The following is a 17,425-nucleotide window of genomic DNA, read 5'->3' on the forward strand; positions in this document are numbered from 1 at the left end:
TTTTCTTATATTTTTCTTTAAATGGCTAGCCTGGAAAAGAGAAGGCTGCAAGGAGACCTCGTTGCAGCCTTGTGGTATTTAAAAGGAGTTTAAAAACATGAGGGAAATCAACTTTTTACACAGGTGGATAGTGATAGGACATGAGGGGATGGTTTTAAACTAAAAGAAGGGAGATTTAGAGAGAGGTTGTAGATGCCTCATTCCCTAGAAGTGTTTAAGGCCAGGCTGGATGGAGCTCTAGGCAATCTAATCTAGTATTTGATCTAGTAATTGGCAACCCGAGATCAACGGGGAATTGGAACTTGATGATCCTTGTGGTTCCTTCCAACCCAAGCCATTCCACGATTATATGATCTTGGTTTTTTTTTTTTGAGTCTCATGTATTATGATTAATGAGATTAATGAAGACAACATTTGACATGAACTATTAAACCTGCTGTTTTTTAATTTCCTAATGAGACATTGCATGGACATGATCTGATAGCAGGGGGCGAAAGAGAGAATGTGGCCCCACATCTCTGACAGTTTATCGTCCTGTTTCAGAACCTCTCACTACTGTGAGGAACATGCTAGTTTATGACCCAACCACCAGTACTCTGAATGTTCGATGGGATCATGCAGAGGGAAATCCTCGTCAGTACAAAGTGTTTTATGGACCAACAGCTGGAGGTGCAGAAGAAATGGTAAATCCTTCTTGCTAACTGTCTCAAATAAATTGCAATATATGTTTCTAGTGAGGGAAATGCTATAGAATGAAGTTGGTCTTGTTTGCCTACATACTGGCTTTTCTGTTTGTAGCTATGCTGGAGCAAGTGCAGAACACATCCATGAAAGACATTTTTTCCAATCTGTAATACTGATGTTGGATTTTATGTATTTGACCTTCAGTGATAAGTTCTTAGAACACAGATTTAATGCTACACAACTTTTTGTTTGTTTATTTCTTACGGCAGTGTGCATGACCATAACATTGGTTTAAAGATGTACAAAAAGCTGTAAAGTTAATAGACCTTGTTTCTACCCATTTTTACTGCTGTGGCAATTGGCAGACATCTGGGACAATATTTGTGAAAATGAAAAAATGCATGAGGGCATCTCATTCTAATAATCTAAAATTACTTAATTCCTAATGAGACAAAGCACTCTTTGAAATGAAATTTGATACCATGTTGCAGGCTGGGGAAATATTATTCTCTTCAGATCTGTGCCAATTTGATGTGCCTGTTAAATAAGGAATATGTGAATTACCACTATGTCATAAGCATCTAGAAAGCTACTGATAAAAAAAATATTCCTTAAATACTATGGAGTTATACTTGCAGACAGAGTCGCTCATTACTTTTTCTCATTAGGTTGTTGTAGTGTTATGGGATGTTTATTTTTCTGATTTCAAAAGTGACTTAATGACTCTCAGCTGCTAAATAGTAGTCATTAAAAAGATTGCTGTAGATCTTGTTACTGACAATAGTAGAACAGGATCAGAAGTGAAAGTCAGCTGTAAGGAATTGTGCACAAGACTTGATAACCATTGTGCAAGACAGAATCTTCTTGAAGGCCAATTCTAGAAGATATCATGAAACCTATTATTTCAAGTTTCAACGCATTATTTATTTCATAAAGATTTTATCACATCTAATTTAGAAATGAGATAAGGTAAACAAGTTTATTTTTTAAAAGGAGGACAAATGGAATCTGCCATGCTGGATTGTGAGGTTACTGCTATACTCAATGACATGATAAACAAAATTCATATTTTAACGTCTCTTGTATTAAATCAGAACTAATTTGATAGTAATTGGCCTGAGAGTGATTTGCAATTTATGTTCCCTTGTGAGGTAGTAATCATGTAAAGAAAAAGCTAAAATAAGTATTAACAGTAAGGGAGATACAAAAAGCTGAATTTTTTCCATTTTCATGTAAATGTTATACCTCCACCTTTCTTTTTAAATTTTTAGACCACAGTGCCAGGAAACACAAACTATGTTATCCTCAGATCTCTTGAACCCAATACACCTTACACTGTAACTGTGGTTCCAGTTTTCCCGGAAGGGGATGGTGGACGTACATCTGATACTGGAAGAACTTGTAAGTAAAATAGTCTTTTTAAATAAAATGTTGGATTTTGTGCATGTGTGTAAGTGGCTCAAATCATTAGAAACTGAGTAGTTCTAATTAAGTTATATAAATTATCGAAGTTTAATTTTCCTAATGTAAAATTCTGTTTACATGCATAGTTTGTGGTTTTACCTCTGTAAATGATTTGTTTTCTTTGTTTATTCGAATGGAGTCTTTCAGTTCATTTATCACTTGCAACCTCAGCTCTTATGTTGTAAAGCTATCTTATAGTTTACTTACATACAACAGGAACATTTTACTTCTAGTGCCAGTAGCTGCCCTGCTGCCTGGCAGAGATGCTTGTAAAGACTAATAACTAAGATTCTTAGATTCACAGATATTAGGGTAAAACAAATAATGTCTTGAGCTGATAAACTTCTCAGCTTATTTTGAGCATGGTTGAAATTAAAGTAGAACTAGAATGTGTGTAAGGAGGCTTGTAAAACTTACTTTTAATTATCCTTGGTCTAGTGGAGAGAGGAACACCAAGAAACATTCAAGTTTACAATCCCACACCAAACAGCATGAATGTCCGATGGGAACCTGCTCCAGGTCCAGTACAGCAATACAGAGTTAATTACTCTCCACTGTCTGGCCCAAGACCATCAGAATCTGTAAGTAATTTACTTTTTATGCTAGTCTTTGAAAGTGTGCAGAAGATACTGCTTTCTTCAATGAGTGTAGAAAAACAACAATAAGCTATTGAATTTGGAATAACTCCCTGCTTAGGAGGGTCCCTGCGGAAATGAGTGTGCCTACAGAATTTACTATATTGTAAATGAAAGCTTGCTTTGGTGAAATGAAATAAATAAGAGATAAGATTCTCCTACTTAAAACTGAGAATTATCTTTTATTTTACTGCAGGTAATGATGAGTTAAGACATAACCTATATTTGATAAAGTCAGAAAGAAACAACAAATATTTATTAGAAAATGTTTAATAATGAAAGTGGAAGATCAATTTTACTAGTCTGTTTCTGTATAGTGGAACAGTGTATTACTTCACACGAGTAGGAACCTGTCAATTAGTACCTGTTAGTACCTACCAAGCTCTCCTCCCATTTGCAGATTGAGTGTTCTTTATGTATTTATCTTTTTTTTATTATTATTATTCCTGTGGTACCTGCTCTTGAATTTTTATCAGTGTTATTTGGTTATTTTAAACTTCTGTTGTTCTTGAAAAATATGCAGTTCCTGATTTCTCTATATTTTGTTTAAATTGCTCATTTTAAGGGATATAGTATAAATTGAACACTTTTTATGTAGGTGCTTTCTGTTTCTGTTTCAGATTGTGGTACCAGCCAACACTCGTGATGTGATGCTGGAACGCTTAACTCCTGACACTGCTTACTCAATAAATGTTATAGCTCTGTATGCAGATGGAGAAGGAAATCCAAGCCAAGCGCAGGGCAGAACATGTAAGAGGCAGCACTTTTGTGAGATCTGTCAAGATTAATGTGTGAGGAATTTATAAAATCACAAATTGTGAAAACCATTCAGTGTAACTCAGATAAATGGATCTGAACTATGGCTGAAGCAATTGTAGCCCTCCCTGGAAGGGGGCTTTTTGGTATATTGCATGGAAGATGGAATGCATGCATAATCACTAAATTCATTTTCACCTGGGAAATAAGACTAATTTGAATATATATGTTTAAGAATTTAAAAATCGTTCTCTAAAATGTGATTACAGTTAAATATCAATTTATCTTCCTGAAAAAAGTAACACATTAAGATGCATAGGAAAAAAAAATGTGCTTTGACTTCTGCATTTTACTCAAAAATTGTACACATCAACCTTCTAAATGTTGTTTTGCTGAAGAAACCTAAACACCACAACCTCTGTGTGACAACTTAACTTGCTTGTGCTCGGCTTGTTTCATATTAATTCCAGAAACGAAGCAAAAAGGAACTGTTTATGGTATTCATATGTCACTACTCTTTTGCTGCTTTCTCCTTTCAATCCTCGTGTTCTTCTAAGACTTGATGTGACAGGCCATCATTATACCTTCTGTATTTCTTTCTTTAGTGCCTCGCAGTGGACCAAGGAATCTGAGAGTGTTCGATGAGACAACAAACAGCCTTTCTGTACAGTGGGACCATGCTGATGGGCCGGTTCAGCAATACAGAATCATTTATTCACCCACTGCGGGAGATCCTATTGATGAATATGTAAGTGCTGTAATTCTTTTATGAGCACTAAGATTTTCTCACTTGATTGTTTAGGCTACAGAAAAACACCTGTTTTACTTGCAATGCACTTTGGACATTTGTGGGTTTTTTGGTCATTGTTGGTAATGCTGAAAAGCCATTGTTTGTACAAATTTTTTTCTTTTTCACAAAACTGAAGAAAAATATAGAGTTTAATGAACTCAGTTTAATAAACTTTTATGTAAAAAATGTTGAAGATGTAAGTCACATCATTAATCAGAGGATTCTGAGCAAAGCCTGCTTCTTGAAACTGAGTTCAAGTAGTGTTCTACAATAAATAACCATCTGTTATTTTATACTCTATTCATTATGAAGTCAGTGTGCTAAGATACAGAGTAAACATAAGTCTGAATTCTGTAAATTGAAAAAGCATTGACAAGGCTTAATAAGAATGTAGTGGTAAAACTTTGATTCAGCGTCTAACTTACTTTGGTAAAGTTCAACATGAATTATGTTTGTGTTTAATTTCCTGCAGCTTAATGATAGCATGGGTTAATCTGGTATGTATAAAATTCTCTGAGTGGTAATAACAAAGGCAAACCCAGATCCTATGGAGGTCAATGATGGAATTCCTTCTGACTGCCATCAGCTAAAATGTAGTGTAGAGAGTACTGTCTAAAATCTAAATGCTCTACCTGTTTATATATTATACAAAGCATGCTGAAAATCACTAGTAGGAAATTCACTATTGGACTTGTTATTCAGAGCACAACTAACTTTGAATATGTATCTTTATGCAAAAAATATTGGTCATTTTATTTGTAAAAATAGTAAGTCTTGAACAACTGAATTCTCTTTCAAGTAATAACGGAAGATGTTGATTGAGACATGCTATTGATCAAGTCAATTTCTGTAGTTCCAGTGCTTTGTAGCTATTTTATGGAGCACTTTTTGGATTATGCCTACCTTTTGATTAGAATGAAGCAGAAGTTCACATCTGCACCAGGAAGTTGAAGAGACTGGAGGTTGCATGAGCAAGTTTTTACATTGCTGAATATTCAGAGCTTCTTTCTCAGACCAGCTGTTGTTTCTCCTAAAAAAAATTGTATCCATGAGGATAATGATAAGTTAGAACTGAAACTAATGAGTAGTGTGACTGGATTTGTCTTCCCTCCTTGTTTTACAAACACTTTCTTCTCTTTTTGCATCTCTAAACACATTATTCTGACTTTTCCTTTCTGTAAGGAAACAGTGCTGAAATCTGGGGGAGGAAATGCAGCATCTCAGTCTAATTATAAAGTCATAGAATCCTGTAAGTTGGAAAAGATGTTCAAGATTGTCAGTTTAACCATCAACCTGACCTGCTGAGTCCCATAACTAAGCCATGTCCCTTGTAAGGGTAGGAACTGAAGGGTCAATTTGATTTATATTTTCATGTTGGTCACAATGCTTTATAGTTTAAATTAAAAAGTACTAGTAATTGTTCATAGGCTATAACTCTTAAAATATCCTGTACAACTTTATCTACAGTGAACATGAAAAACAGTCAGGTTTTTAGTTCTAGTTACTGTCATAACTGATCGGTTACAATAGTCTGAGTTTGTTTGTATGTTTCTTTTATATGTTGTAGACAACAGTTCCTGGCATAAGAAATAATGTCATACTACAACCACTGCAATCAGATACGCCATATAAAATAACTGTTGTGGCTGTGTATGAAGATGGAGATGGTGGACAGTTGACTGGAAATGGAAGAACTGGTAATTTGTTTTAATGTAAAATATTCTTTTAAAAATGTAAGCTATACATTTCTTGAGCACTCCAACGTTGTTAAAGTGTCATTATGTTTATAGTTTCTCTGAAGTGTGATTTCCTTACAGAGTTACAATATAAGTTTCTAGAGGCTCAAAACCAGTCACTAGTCTATTAAATTGGAATGCTTTTCTTTGTTTTCAGTTGGCCTGCTTCCTCCTCAAAATATATATATAACTGATGAATGGTATACACGATTCAGAGTTTCTTGGGATCCTTCACCATCCCCTGTTCTTGGCTATAAGATTGTATACAAGCCTGTGGGTAAGAATACTCATTCATTCTGAGTAGAGCACTTTCAAGGAGTAGATAATGGGAGATCAGAATAGAAATCATACATATTATGAAATGTTTGTGTTAAAAGATTTATTTATTTTCCTTTATTATATCTTTTTGATAGAAGCTCTTGCTATCAGTATTTTATAAGAAGCACTACCAAGTACAGTGTTTCATACAGTCATATAAAGAGACTGAACTGTGTTGATGTTTCATACAGAATCTAACCAGTGACTAGATGAAGTGAATTGAAAAACCAGACTTGTTTTTCTCTCTTTTGTACCACTTGTACTTTTGAGAATGTGAACTGGTATCCATGAGATGAGTATTGGAGAGGTTATAAGATTCATGTTTTGTAAATTCATACTTTGTTGAAGAAAATGAGATTAATAACTAATGACATGTAAAAGGAGCCAGATAATTTTGTAGCTCACTTATCATGAATCTTTCTCTCTGCGTTTTCTTGATGCTTCCTTTCAATTCAAGGTTCAAATGAGCCCATGGAGGTTTTTGTGGGAGAAGTGACATCCTACACTTTGCATAATCTATCTCCCAGCACTACTTATGATGTGAATGTTTATGCCCAGTATGACTCTGGAATGAGCATACCTTTGACAGATCAAGGCACTACATGTAAGTCAAAAGAATTTTATTGTAATCATTCTAGATACATATACTGATCCGAGATAATGTTGATTAAGACAGTATTTCTTGGCTAGTTAGAAGATTTGAATAGAGACTTGGTCCTTGGCCACGATGTAGTTTCTAGAAATGAAACAAGACAAAAACTATGCTTCAGAACAGTAATGGAAATATAATTTTAAGTAATGATTTGAAAATGTAAAATTTTCTAGTCTGCTTCCTCAAATTTTATTGGCTGTAGTTGGGTTCAGTCTATAATTATATCCAGGATACTACAGAATTTAACCATGCAGTCCAGAAACTGAAACTTTACCTTTTCAAAAGGAGATAATTTTGTCAATACCCTCAGTTAAAAAGCTTCTTAAAGTTTCTTCAGTTAACATGAATCAATTATCCTGAGTTTTGTTGACTACATTCATTCTTTTCATACTGGTGTATATGAGTCAGATTCTGATATGTTGAAATTTTTTATTGTGTAAAGAACTCCACTTACGTGGCTGAAAAATGATAAAATGGGCTGTTTCCCAAGATGAGAAGCTTATCAGACTTTGGGTGTTTGTAAAATACTAGGCCAGTATCTGTAGGGCATATGATAATATGAAGAAATTGGACTGGAACTGCTCTTTCCTTCTGTAAATCTTAAAAAACAAGCAAACAAAACAAAACAAAACAAAGGTTCTGGAGCAGCACTGCTGATAAATATTTAAGTGTGATGTAGCTCTTTTAACATCTGTGGTGTACTGCTTTCCAAAGAGCAATTTTTGTCTTTCTCTGCTCACAGTATACTTGAATGTCAGTGACCTAACAACTTACAAAATTGGCTGGGATACTTTCTGTATCCGATGGTCAGCTCACCGGTCAGCAACTTCCTACAGACTAAAGCTGAACCCAGCTGATGGTAAGAGAATTTTTGCACTTTCTAATACATAGCTTTCGTATTTTGGTGGCGGGACCACATGCTTGGGATGGAGGAAAGCCTCCACTGTCAGTCATGCTGCATTTGATTGAATTTTGAAGGTCTGAACATATGCTGTGGTGGTGAAAAAGCTGCGAAGTGAACTACTGCTTATTGTCAAGTTAAATTTCACTAGTGGAGATTTGCTAGTTACTGGAGTTTTACATGCACTGGAATGTTGCTGGAATGTTGCTGCTTTCCTGAATGCTCCAGGGTTCATAATCAGAGCTTAATCTTAGTCTAGAAGGTTTTTGTGGGACAAGAATAAGACTGCTATCCTAACTTCCTCTCAAAAAGTCTCTAATTTCTACACTTGTACACACATTAAAAAGGGAATAGTGGGTTCTAATTTTCATTCCATTGGTCTTTGTTTTTACAGGATCCAGAGGACAGGAAATTACAGTACGTGGATCAGAAACAAGCCATTGTTTTACTGGCCTCTCACCAGACACAGAATACAATGCAACTGTCTTTGTTCAGACCCCTAACCTTGAGGGACCTCCAGTCTCTGTGAGGGAACATACAGGTAGGTAATAGATACTATGAACCTTAAGTTTTGAATACAGAACTTGTCTTGTTTCAATAATAGAGCTTGTCTTGTTTCTAGATGTCTTTCAATACTTCTTGTAAGTGTTTTTCCTCTTTCTGTCAGTGTGTCAACTGGAGTTTGAGGGGAAGTTTTGTAATACTAGAAAATTTAGTGAGAAAAGATGAATCTTTCTATGATAATAAGAAAGTAATATCTAGAGTTTTCCTTAAATGAAATAATTTATATTAAACCAAATTTTTTTTTTAATTTTATTTCAGTCCTCAAACCTACAGAGGCACCAACTCCACCGCCTACGCCTCCTCCACCTCCCACAATCCCTCCAGCTCGGGATGGTATGTTTATTTGTAGATCTACGTAGTATTTTTGTAGTAGTATTTAACATTGTTGCTGCACTGCCTTAGGGTTTAATTCTATTTTTCATAAGTTTAAATAGATTTAAAGCTAGCACAGTAATTTAGGGTCTGAAGTTTGTGATCAATTTCTTAGTTGTCTCCATTTGCTTTACTGGACTCTGAAATTTCCTGGATTAGAATGGAAAGGTGAATACATACACTGGGGCAAAAAATCAAGATATTCTGTAGCTCTATAGCAAATCTGTCAGCATTGCCCTCAGTGGACTTTTTATAAAAGCTGTTCAGAAAAAAATGTCATTTAAGACATTTGCATTTGATTATTGAGCTTTTCATTTCCTGCATCTTTGTTTGAGAATATTTAATAAATGTTTTTATGTTGAGCATAAAACACTTGCCATTTGATGGTATTGTAGTAGAAGTTTGCTAAATACTTGCCTTTCAAATTTTTGAAGCAATGCTCTTTATTTCATCATGCTATGAATGGTAAATTTCAAGTGTTCCTTTTCTTGGTCTTTCAGTATGCAGAGGTGCCAAAGCAGACATAGTGTTCTTGACTGATGCTTCCTGGAGTATTGGTGATGATAACTTCAACAAAGTAGTAAAGTTTGTCTTTAATACAGTAGGAGCCTTTGACTTGATTAATCCTGCTGGAATCCAGGTAAGTTAGTTATTTCCATTGAGTACATTTTAGAAGGATGAGGCTGGAAGTGGATTACTAAAGTTGTTTGTACAGTGTGTGTGTGTATGTATAAATATATATGAAACATATGAGGTTTTCTGTAGATACTAAGGGAATCTAGTTGTTATACAATAACTTTTGGCTATCAGAAAACTGCTCTGAGGACAGTCTGAGTGTTGACTGAGGATTGTGTTTTAATTTCTCAGTTCAAGAATACTTTAAGTATAAACAGTAATAACTAAGAGGAATAGACCTCTAAGATTTCCTTGGTGATTACTGTTGTCAGACATTTTTTGTCTTCTTTAACCATTACACATTTTTTCTACTTATGTGAAGCTGGATGAGATTGCTGCCAGGGTTCAATAAATAACGTTCTTTAGCTACAAGGTTCCCTACAAATTAATTGTTGAGCATTGCAGTGATCTTTTTTCCCATGAATTGCTATGAGTCTCCGGTCTAAAGCTGAAGACCTGATACAAGAGGCAGAGAGTGCTAACATTTAGCAAATTATGGAAGTCACATACCTCTTGAATTAGTTGCAGCAATCTCTGGTTTTGAATGAGCTATTTATTAATAACTAATTTATTACTCTTACTGATTTTAAAAGAGCAATTTATTTCAATAAATATTAATGTATACATACAAAGAGATAGTTGTTCAGCACTGAGTTAGTTTGATACCATAATATTGCAGTTATATAGAATGAAAAATAAGAACATAAAATTTATATATATTTAAATTTAAAAGTGATTTAAGAATAAACATACAGTGATTATATTCTATTACTTACGGCAGGAGAACATGCAATTTTGCATATGTCCAAGTTCATTGTCATTCTGTCACCAGGTTCTTTTCGCATTTCTTAAAAATAAATGGAGGAGATTTTCTAGATAATATATACCTACTCAAAAGCAGAGAGAATATATTATAAAACTGGCTCCATAGTAATAGAAATGTCTTAATCATCCATATTTAAAATCATATCACATTTTATGCACAAAGGAAATAAAGATATTGTGTGTGTACACTGCTATGACAGTATATGTTTATGTAAATATGTATGTGGGAACGTAAATACGTATGTGGGAAAGATTTTTCAGTTATTTAATGGTTACTAATATACCACAATGCATATTTCAATTGAGTCTGAACTGGAGATATGTGACCGAATACAATGATGCATTCCCTCCCAGGTTTCATTTGTGCAATACAGCGATGAAGCAAAATCTGAGTTTAAACTGAATACATTTGATGACAAGGCTCAAGCTCTGGGAGCTCTTCAAAATGTTCAGTACAGAGGAGGAAACACACGGACAGGTAATTCCGAGAAATAATTTTATTTTTGTAAGATAAATTGCCTGATATTTCATGGACAAAGGATTAGGTTTTATGTTTTCCTGTTTTAGTTGAGTGGCTGTCACTCAACTAGTTGAGTGACTGTCAAAGTAAAGTAAGGAATTTCTTCATGGATAATGGATAATATGGCTGACTCATTTGTTGTACACTTTGCAGGCAAAGCCCTAACATTTATCAAAGAAAAGGTTTTGACTTGGGAGAGCGGCATGAGGCGAGGTGTTCCCAAGGTACTTGTTGTTGTCACAGATGGTCGATCACAGGATGAAGTGAGGAAAGCAGCAACGGTCATACAGCACTCCGGTAAGCTATTCACAATACCTAGCTATTTCATTTCCTTAGCATGTTAACCAACGCAATTTATAAGTGGTGCTTCAATCGTCTTGGAATTCTTTACCTACCATTTATGGATTCAGAAATTTATTCTGATTGTTTAGAATGACTCAGAACCACTTAAAGAATTTAGATTTTTCAGGATCAGACTTTTTCTTTCTCTATTCTCTCCTCTGTGGGAAAGTATGGCTTCCCAGGGCTTTCAAGGAGTTTTTCATGCATGCTATTTTATAAAGACTTTTGGTTACTTTTTCTCCTTGCTCTGTGGACCCCAAGCATCATCATGGAGAGTACTCCATCCTGGTGCTTTTGCTAAGCTGGGCCTGGCTTTTTGTTTTATTTGACACAGACTACAGGAGCTCCAGGGAAAGGAAGTGCTTTTTCTGGAGCTAGGTCTAAACTGACTTCTTCATTGCTTTTGAGCTGAGAAACATTGCACTCCTGCTTTAGACTGCTGAGTGTGGCAGATGTCTGACTAAGCATGTACTCTTTTTCCCTGCTCTCAGCAGCCTCTACTGAACTTGCCCAAAAGTTCTTGCATTTCACTGTATGAACCACTAGGAATGCAGTTTCTTGAATAAGATGTGCTTCCTTATGGAAATCACTGGCATGTAAACCACAAGTGGTCATCTTGTCTGCCTCTGTGATCTGGAAGAATAAGTTCCCTAGATGATTTCTAAAGATGTTTGGCTAACCTATTCATAAAAATCTCTACAGTCTCTGTGGATAATCTGCTTTAGTGCTTAACTTATGCTGATATTTGGAAAGCTTTTCCTCATACTTTACCTAAGTATTTCTTCAGGCTAATGAAGCTGCTGTCTTCTTTTCATTTCCCTAGTTAACCAGGAAAGCAATTGATATCTGTACACTGTAACAGGCCTTCATACTTGAAGCCTGTTGTCATTTCCTCTTTCTGTCTTTTTTCTAGGCTAAACAAATACAAATCCATTTCCTTCAATCTCCTGTTGATTGTGTTTTCCAAACCTCTTGTCATTTTCATTAGCTATTTTCTTCAGATACTTTACATCTTAAATATTGTGTTCAAAGTTGGACAGCGTATTTCAGCCAAAGATTCATTAGTACCGAGCACAGAGGGACAATTATTTCCCATCTCCTTTGGAAAAATTCAAAATGCAAATACAAATAGGCTTATAATTTATAGTAAATGTTATTTCTTCCTTCAGCTTCCAACCAACATTTTTGTGAAGTTTCATGTTTATTACATTTTTTTTCTTTTGGAGAAATTTTTCTTTTTAGTGATAAATTGTGTAATGGACTGTTTTTCTTCTTTCCTGTTTTCTGGTGCAATAAAAAGAAGTCAAATTATTATATGGAGAATTAGGTGGGGAAAGGGAAAGGAAGAGATGAGTCAGAAAAATAATTCTGTTAAGGGCATAAGATATGACAGAACAAAAACTTGATATAAAAGGCAAGGAGACTCCATTTTAAGGATTTGAAGAGGAAAATCACCTGACAAAGAGAAAGATTATGCTTTTACACCTGGTGATATGATTAAATTCTAGGGGCTGGGTTCTTCTAATTTTACTTTTGCCATCTAGTCTAAGGTCTAGTCTAAGGTGTTGGTACTTTTATAGTTATTGAAGAGAGCAACAGATAGGCATCTACAGAAAACAGCTTCTCCTATCCTGAAGTTTGCAAGCTAGGGAGATGAGCTGAATCGCATCCTGAATCTGTCCTTGACAGCAGTCAGTGAAGGAAAGAGGAGAAAATTTTGAAAGAAAGGTGCAAAAAGCAATTTAATCTCTCATGAACTTTGACAGAGTGAAAGGATAACCAGCATGTGTACTCATAATGAAGGCTGGATACTGGAGTGAATAGATAAGACAATGATAGCGTTTGTGAAATATTGACCTGAGAAATGGTTATGTATGTTTTACTATGTTTCAAGTAACAAATGTTATTTTTACAGGCTTCAGTGTCTTTGTTGTTGGTGTGGCTGATGTGGATTACAATGAGCTGGCCAAGATTGCCAGCAAGCCCAGTGAACGTCATGTATTTATTGTTGATGACTTTGATGCATTTGAAAAGATTCAAGACAACCTTGTCACCTTTGTGTGTGAGACAGCTACCTCAAGTGAGTAGAAAATACCATTTTCCCTTTTCCCAAACTAGTGCATTTGTTTATATACTGCTATATTGTAAATGACTTTACAATACTTCAAAAACACGTTCAAATATAAAAGTTAGGTTTTGTAATAACTACGCGTGGTTTGAGAGAGCAAAAGTTTTTTGTTGTTAATTTCGAACTAACTATTGTATTTAGTGTAATCTTGTCTGACATTTCAAAAGTATAGGTAGAATAAAACAAGCAATAGTCAGAAGTTCTGCTCTTTACAAGGAAGTAGAATGATGTCTAATATGAACTGGGGGACACAACCGGTCTCTTTACCTTTGGTCCAGTCTTCTGTAAGAGCATGGGTGAAGTGTGTGATGCTGTTTCAAAATGATTGAAATTAAATGTCAATTGTTTACTCAAGAGTTATCCTTCAATGGCAAAAAAGAAAAATTCTCAAGCCTGTCATGTGCAACTCTGTGACTCCCTAACTTCTTCATCCGCTGGATCCTTAGAAGCCATATAAATCTGCAGTTTTTCTCTGTGATTCTGACAGCTAATATGCAGCCTGACTCACGCCTCTAATATTTATGGAAAGATTGAGTCATTATGCCCCTTTCTTCTTAGGAATTAAACTAAAAATATTTTGGGGGCTCATCTGTTATCCCATACAATTTGTCATGGTAGAAACATCCAACTAAAAGTAGTGAGTAAAGGTTTTAGCAGTTCATCTAATGCAGAACAGAACACAATGTGACAACTGTAGCAATAATTGGCCAAGAATTTATATTAGTACAGAATTTTTGCTAAAAAAATTGTCTAAGTATGTACATGTTCATATTGTGGTAGGGGTTGTATTTATGAACTTACATGTTTTTTCATCTCTTTTAGCTTGTCCTCTTATTTACCTGGAAGGATATACTTCACCTGGTAAGAAACTGCCTATATTTTGCATAGGTTCATTTTTGTCTTATACAGCTCTACAGTGTTTTTGTTGTTTTTTCTTTCCTGATTTAAAGGTTTCAAGATGTTGGAATCATATAATCTGACAGAGAAGCATTTTGCTTCTGTGCAAGGCGTATCACTGGAATCAGGCTCTTTCCCAAGCTATGTAGCATATAGACTCCACAAAAATGCCTTTGTCAGCCAGCCAATACGGTAAGTAAATGAGGAGGACTCAGAGCAAACAGGTGGGGAAGAATTAACAGAGTTTGTAACTAATAGCATTAGTGTCTCATGGAAAATGCATTTATTTGATGTTCTTTTAACTGAAATCCAGAAAAAATACTCCAAAGAACATCCATCATTGCTCTTGTTAAATACTTATTTGCTTCTTCCTTCGCAATCTGTTCACTGTTAATCCAGTTGCTTTTTGTTCTTTTATTTGACACTGTCTTTCTTAACCACTCTACTTACTTACGGTATAGAGCCTGGCAAAAGGCTCAATTGAGCAACAGCCTCCTCGGTACAAAGAGCTCTACATTGTCAGTGGAAAATGGTTTAAGTGTAGTGTGGTAAACTTCACTTTTTGCAGTAAGCAGCACTCTGATACCATTGATTTAGGGTCTCTTGTAGCTGAATTGCTATATCTGGTGAACGAAGTGGAGATTTAAAGGGCCTGTAGTCTTATAGCATCTAACAGAAGGTAATGTGATCATTCCTTTCAACTATCACATACACTCCAGAAATTTAGCGGTTAGTTTTAGTAGGAGGAATCAAGTAAATCCTTTTCTTTTACATTTGTTCCTCACCCTTCCACTTAAGCTTAAGTTTCAGAAAGGACCTCCTGAGTCAGAGGATATGCCTAAAAATAGACTATTACTCCTATTTAATTTAATGAAAGTTATTCTTTTTTGTTGTTGTTATTGTAAAAGCCTTTGAAATCTTCTGCCAGATTGGATCAGATCACATGTGTAGGCTTCATACTGGAGTATATGAAGTAACAATTTCTTTTTGCTGGCCTTCTCAGCTCACAACTTTAAAAGCTGAGGGTGGACTAAAGGACTTTTTGAATTTATTGATGTGCTTGTACAGTTATGGGAGTGATCCTTGACAGCCTGGATTTTTACAGCTAGGGAAATACATATAACCCCAGTCAATGGTATCTTGTTTAGCAATTTTGTTAAATTAATATAAATCATGCATTAAACAGGATAAGTAGGATGACAAGAAGATAATAAAAATAAAATAAAAAAACCCTTTCTGTTTATTTCAGGTTATTTAGAATGTTTTTATGCAGTTTATTGTCTGCTGTAGAAGTGGAATACACTTGGCAGAGTATTTTGGGCACTTAGCTTTCATAAGAAGCCAGAATATAAAATTCACTTTAGACTGAGTCAGCAAGGCAATAAAAGCATCCTGATCCTACTGGCATAGCTATTTCATATTTGACATAACTTGCTATCAGAGATATAAATAGAACGGCTATATCTACTTTATTATTTTCTTTCTTTCACTGTGTTGTGTGTTATTGGTTTTTGATATGACTGTAATTGGAAAGCGTTCCTAACCATGTGGGTAATTAAGTTTTGCCTAAAATATTCATGTCAAGGTTTCTCTGTTTATGCTCATGATGCCAAATCCCTCTCTCAATTCCAGTTTATTGGCTAAGGAGACACATGATCTATCTACCTTTTTGCAGCTACTTTCCTGCACTCTGCATGTCTCCTTCAAAAAATCCCAGAGGCCATCTGCTGTGTATTTTTATTTATTCCAAGCTTTATGAATTTTTTATGTCTAACAATCTGAACATCACAAATCTAAATTTCAGCAGCCACCAGTGGCTGAGGTGGGGCCCAAATACATCACCTGTTGCAGGGAATACATTAAATGTTTCCTTCATTGCCTCTGTTCCTGAAAGCCATTGATAGTTAAACAGAATATTTTCCAATGCATGTCTAAAATAAGCCAGGTGAAATAAGACTACAGATTTTTAGAAACTTACCATCAAGGAATTCAAAATATATGTTGTTTATGTAGATCTTACTGCAAGAATAAATCTCCCAGGGTTCTTGGTCACATTCTGGCCCCCATAATCATGATGCCTCAACGAATTTAAGATAGGCTGTGAGTTCACTTAGCACTTTTTTTACAGAGAGTAGTTAAAATGCACAATTTTGTTAAACACTGTTATTTCCCCATTACCCTTAAGCCATTTCCTTGAAAAAGAGCTTGTTTGTTTTGCTCATATGTTTCCATGTGAAAAAATATCTTCATATTGTCTTAACAGGGAGATTCACCCAGAGGGACTGCCACAGGCATACACTATCATCATGCTATTCCGTCTTCTGCCTGAATCCCCCAATGAACCTTTTGCTATTTGGCAGATTACGGACAGAGATTACAAGCCACAAGTTGGAGTTGTGCTTGATCGTAAGGATGATTATACTTATTGAACAGAAAATTTATACATTACATTACTTTGCATGTATTATTCCAAAATCTTTCCAAAACCAAAGCATTATTAACATGGTAATAGATTTAAATAATTTCAGTTTTAAAATATATACTGTTTTACTTTATACATAGATTAATTTTTCAATTAATATGCCTTTTACCTTTGGTATTACCTCTTAAACCAAAAGAACATACATCTATGTAGCTAGGTCAATTGAACTATCTATAGTCTGTGTTTACCTGCCAGAGCGCTACACTACATTTTATCCATGAGTCTATCTTATGATGGTGATTTCAGCTTTACATCTAAAATGAAATGTATTATTTTATTTTTTTGCAGCTGGCAGCAAAGTGTTGTCATTCTTTAACAAGGATACAAGGGGAGAAGTTCAAACTGTAACTTTTGATAATGATGAAGTAAAGAAGATCTTTTATGGAAGCTTCCACAAGGTAAAGGATTGAAATTATGAAGGTTACTTTCTGAAGGTCTGTTCTTTGGAACAGAGCACAAGCAAGCAGAAGCTACTGTCAGTTATATCCAGTTCTCTTACAGTCCCATAGATGACTGGACAAGGAACAACAGGCACAAACTGAAATATGGGAAGCTCCATCTGAACTTCCTTGATCTGGTTGAAAGTTCTTTAGGAAAACCACGTTGAGGGTCAGAACTGGGGGAGAGAAACAAGTTGCACAGTGAGGTTGTCAGCTCTCATGGTATTCAAAACACGTCTGGATG

General features: G+C 35.2%; 1 protein-coding gene across 1 annotated transcript in view; it reads left to right on the forward strand.

Annotated features, from left to right (window-relative positions):
- Positions 1–17,425, forward strand: part of COL12A1 (collagen type XII alpha 1 chain) — a 47,543-nt gene that overhangs the window by 1,858 nt on the left and 28,260 nt on the right. The window contains exons 2-20 of the mRNA XM_019613573.1: positions 526–683; positions 1,956–2,085; positions 2,587–2,729; positions 3,404–3,533; positions 4,145–4,287; positions 5,897–6,026; positions 6,223–6,342; positions 6,841–6,987; positions 7,778–7,894; positions 8,331–8,477; positions 8,759–8,833; positions 9,373–9,512; positions 10,727–10,850; positions 11,046–11,189; positions 13,150–13,314; positions 14,185–14,223; positions 14,313–14,451; positions 16,523–16,665; positions 17,030–17,139. Of these exons, the coding sequence (XP_019469118.1) occupies positions 526–683; positions 1,956–2,085; positions 2,587–2,729; positions 3,404–3,533; positions 4,145–4,287; positions 5,897–6,026; positions 6,223–6,342; positions 6,841–6,987; positions 7,778–7,894; positions 8,331–8,477; positions 8,759–8,833; positions 9,373–9,512; positions 10,727–10,850; positions 11,046–11,189; positions 13,150–13,314; positions 14,185–14,223; positions 14,313–14,451; positions 16,523–16,665; positions 17,030–17,139 (2,444 nt within the window). The remainder of the gene's footprint in view (positions 1–525; positions 684–1,955; positions 2,086–2,586; positions 2,730–3,403; positions 3,534–4,144; positions 4,288–5,896; positions 6,027–6,222; positions 6,343–6,840; positions 6,988–7,777; positions 7,895–8,330; positions 8,478–8,758; positions 8,834–9,372; positions 9,513–10,726; positions 10,851–11,045; positions 11,190–13,149; positions 13,315–14,184; positions 14,224–14,312; positions 14,452–16,522; positions 16,666–17,029; positions 17,140–17,425) is intronic.

The sequence above is a fragment of the Meleagris gallopavo genome, chromosome 2, assembly GCF_000146605.3.
Source record: "Meleagris gallopavo isolate NT-WF06-2002-E0010 breed Aviagen turkey brand Nicholas breeding stock chromosome 2, Turkey_5.1, whole genome shotgun sequence".
Classification (NCBI taxonomy): Eukaryota; Metazoa; Chordata; class Aves; order Galliformes; family Phasianidae; genus Meleagris; species Meleagris gallopavo.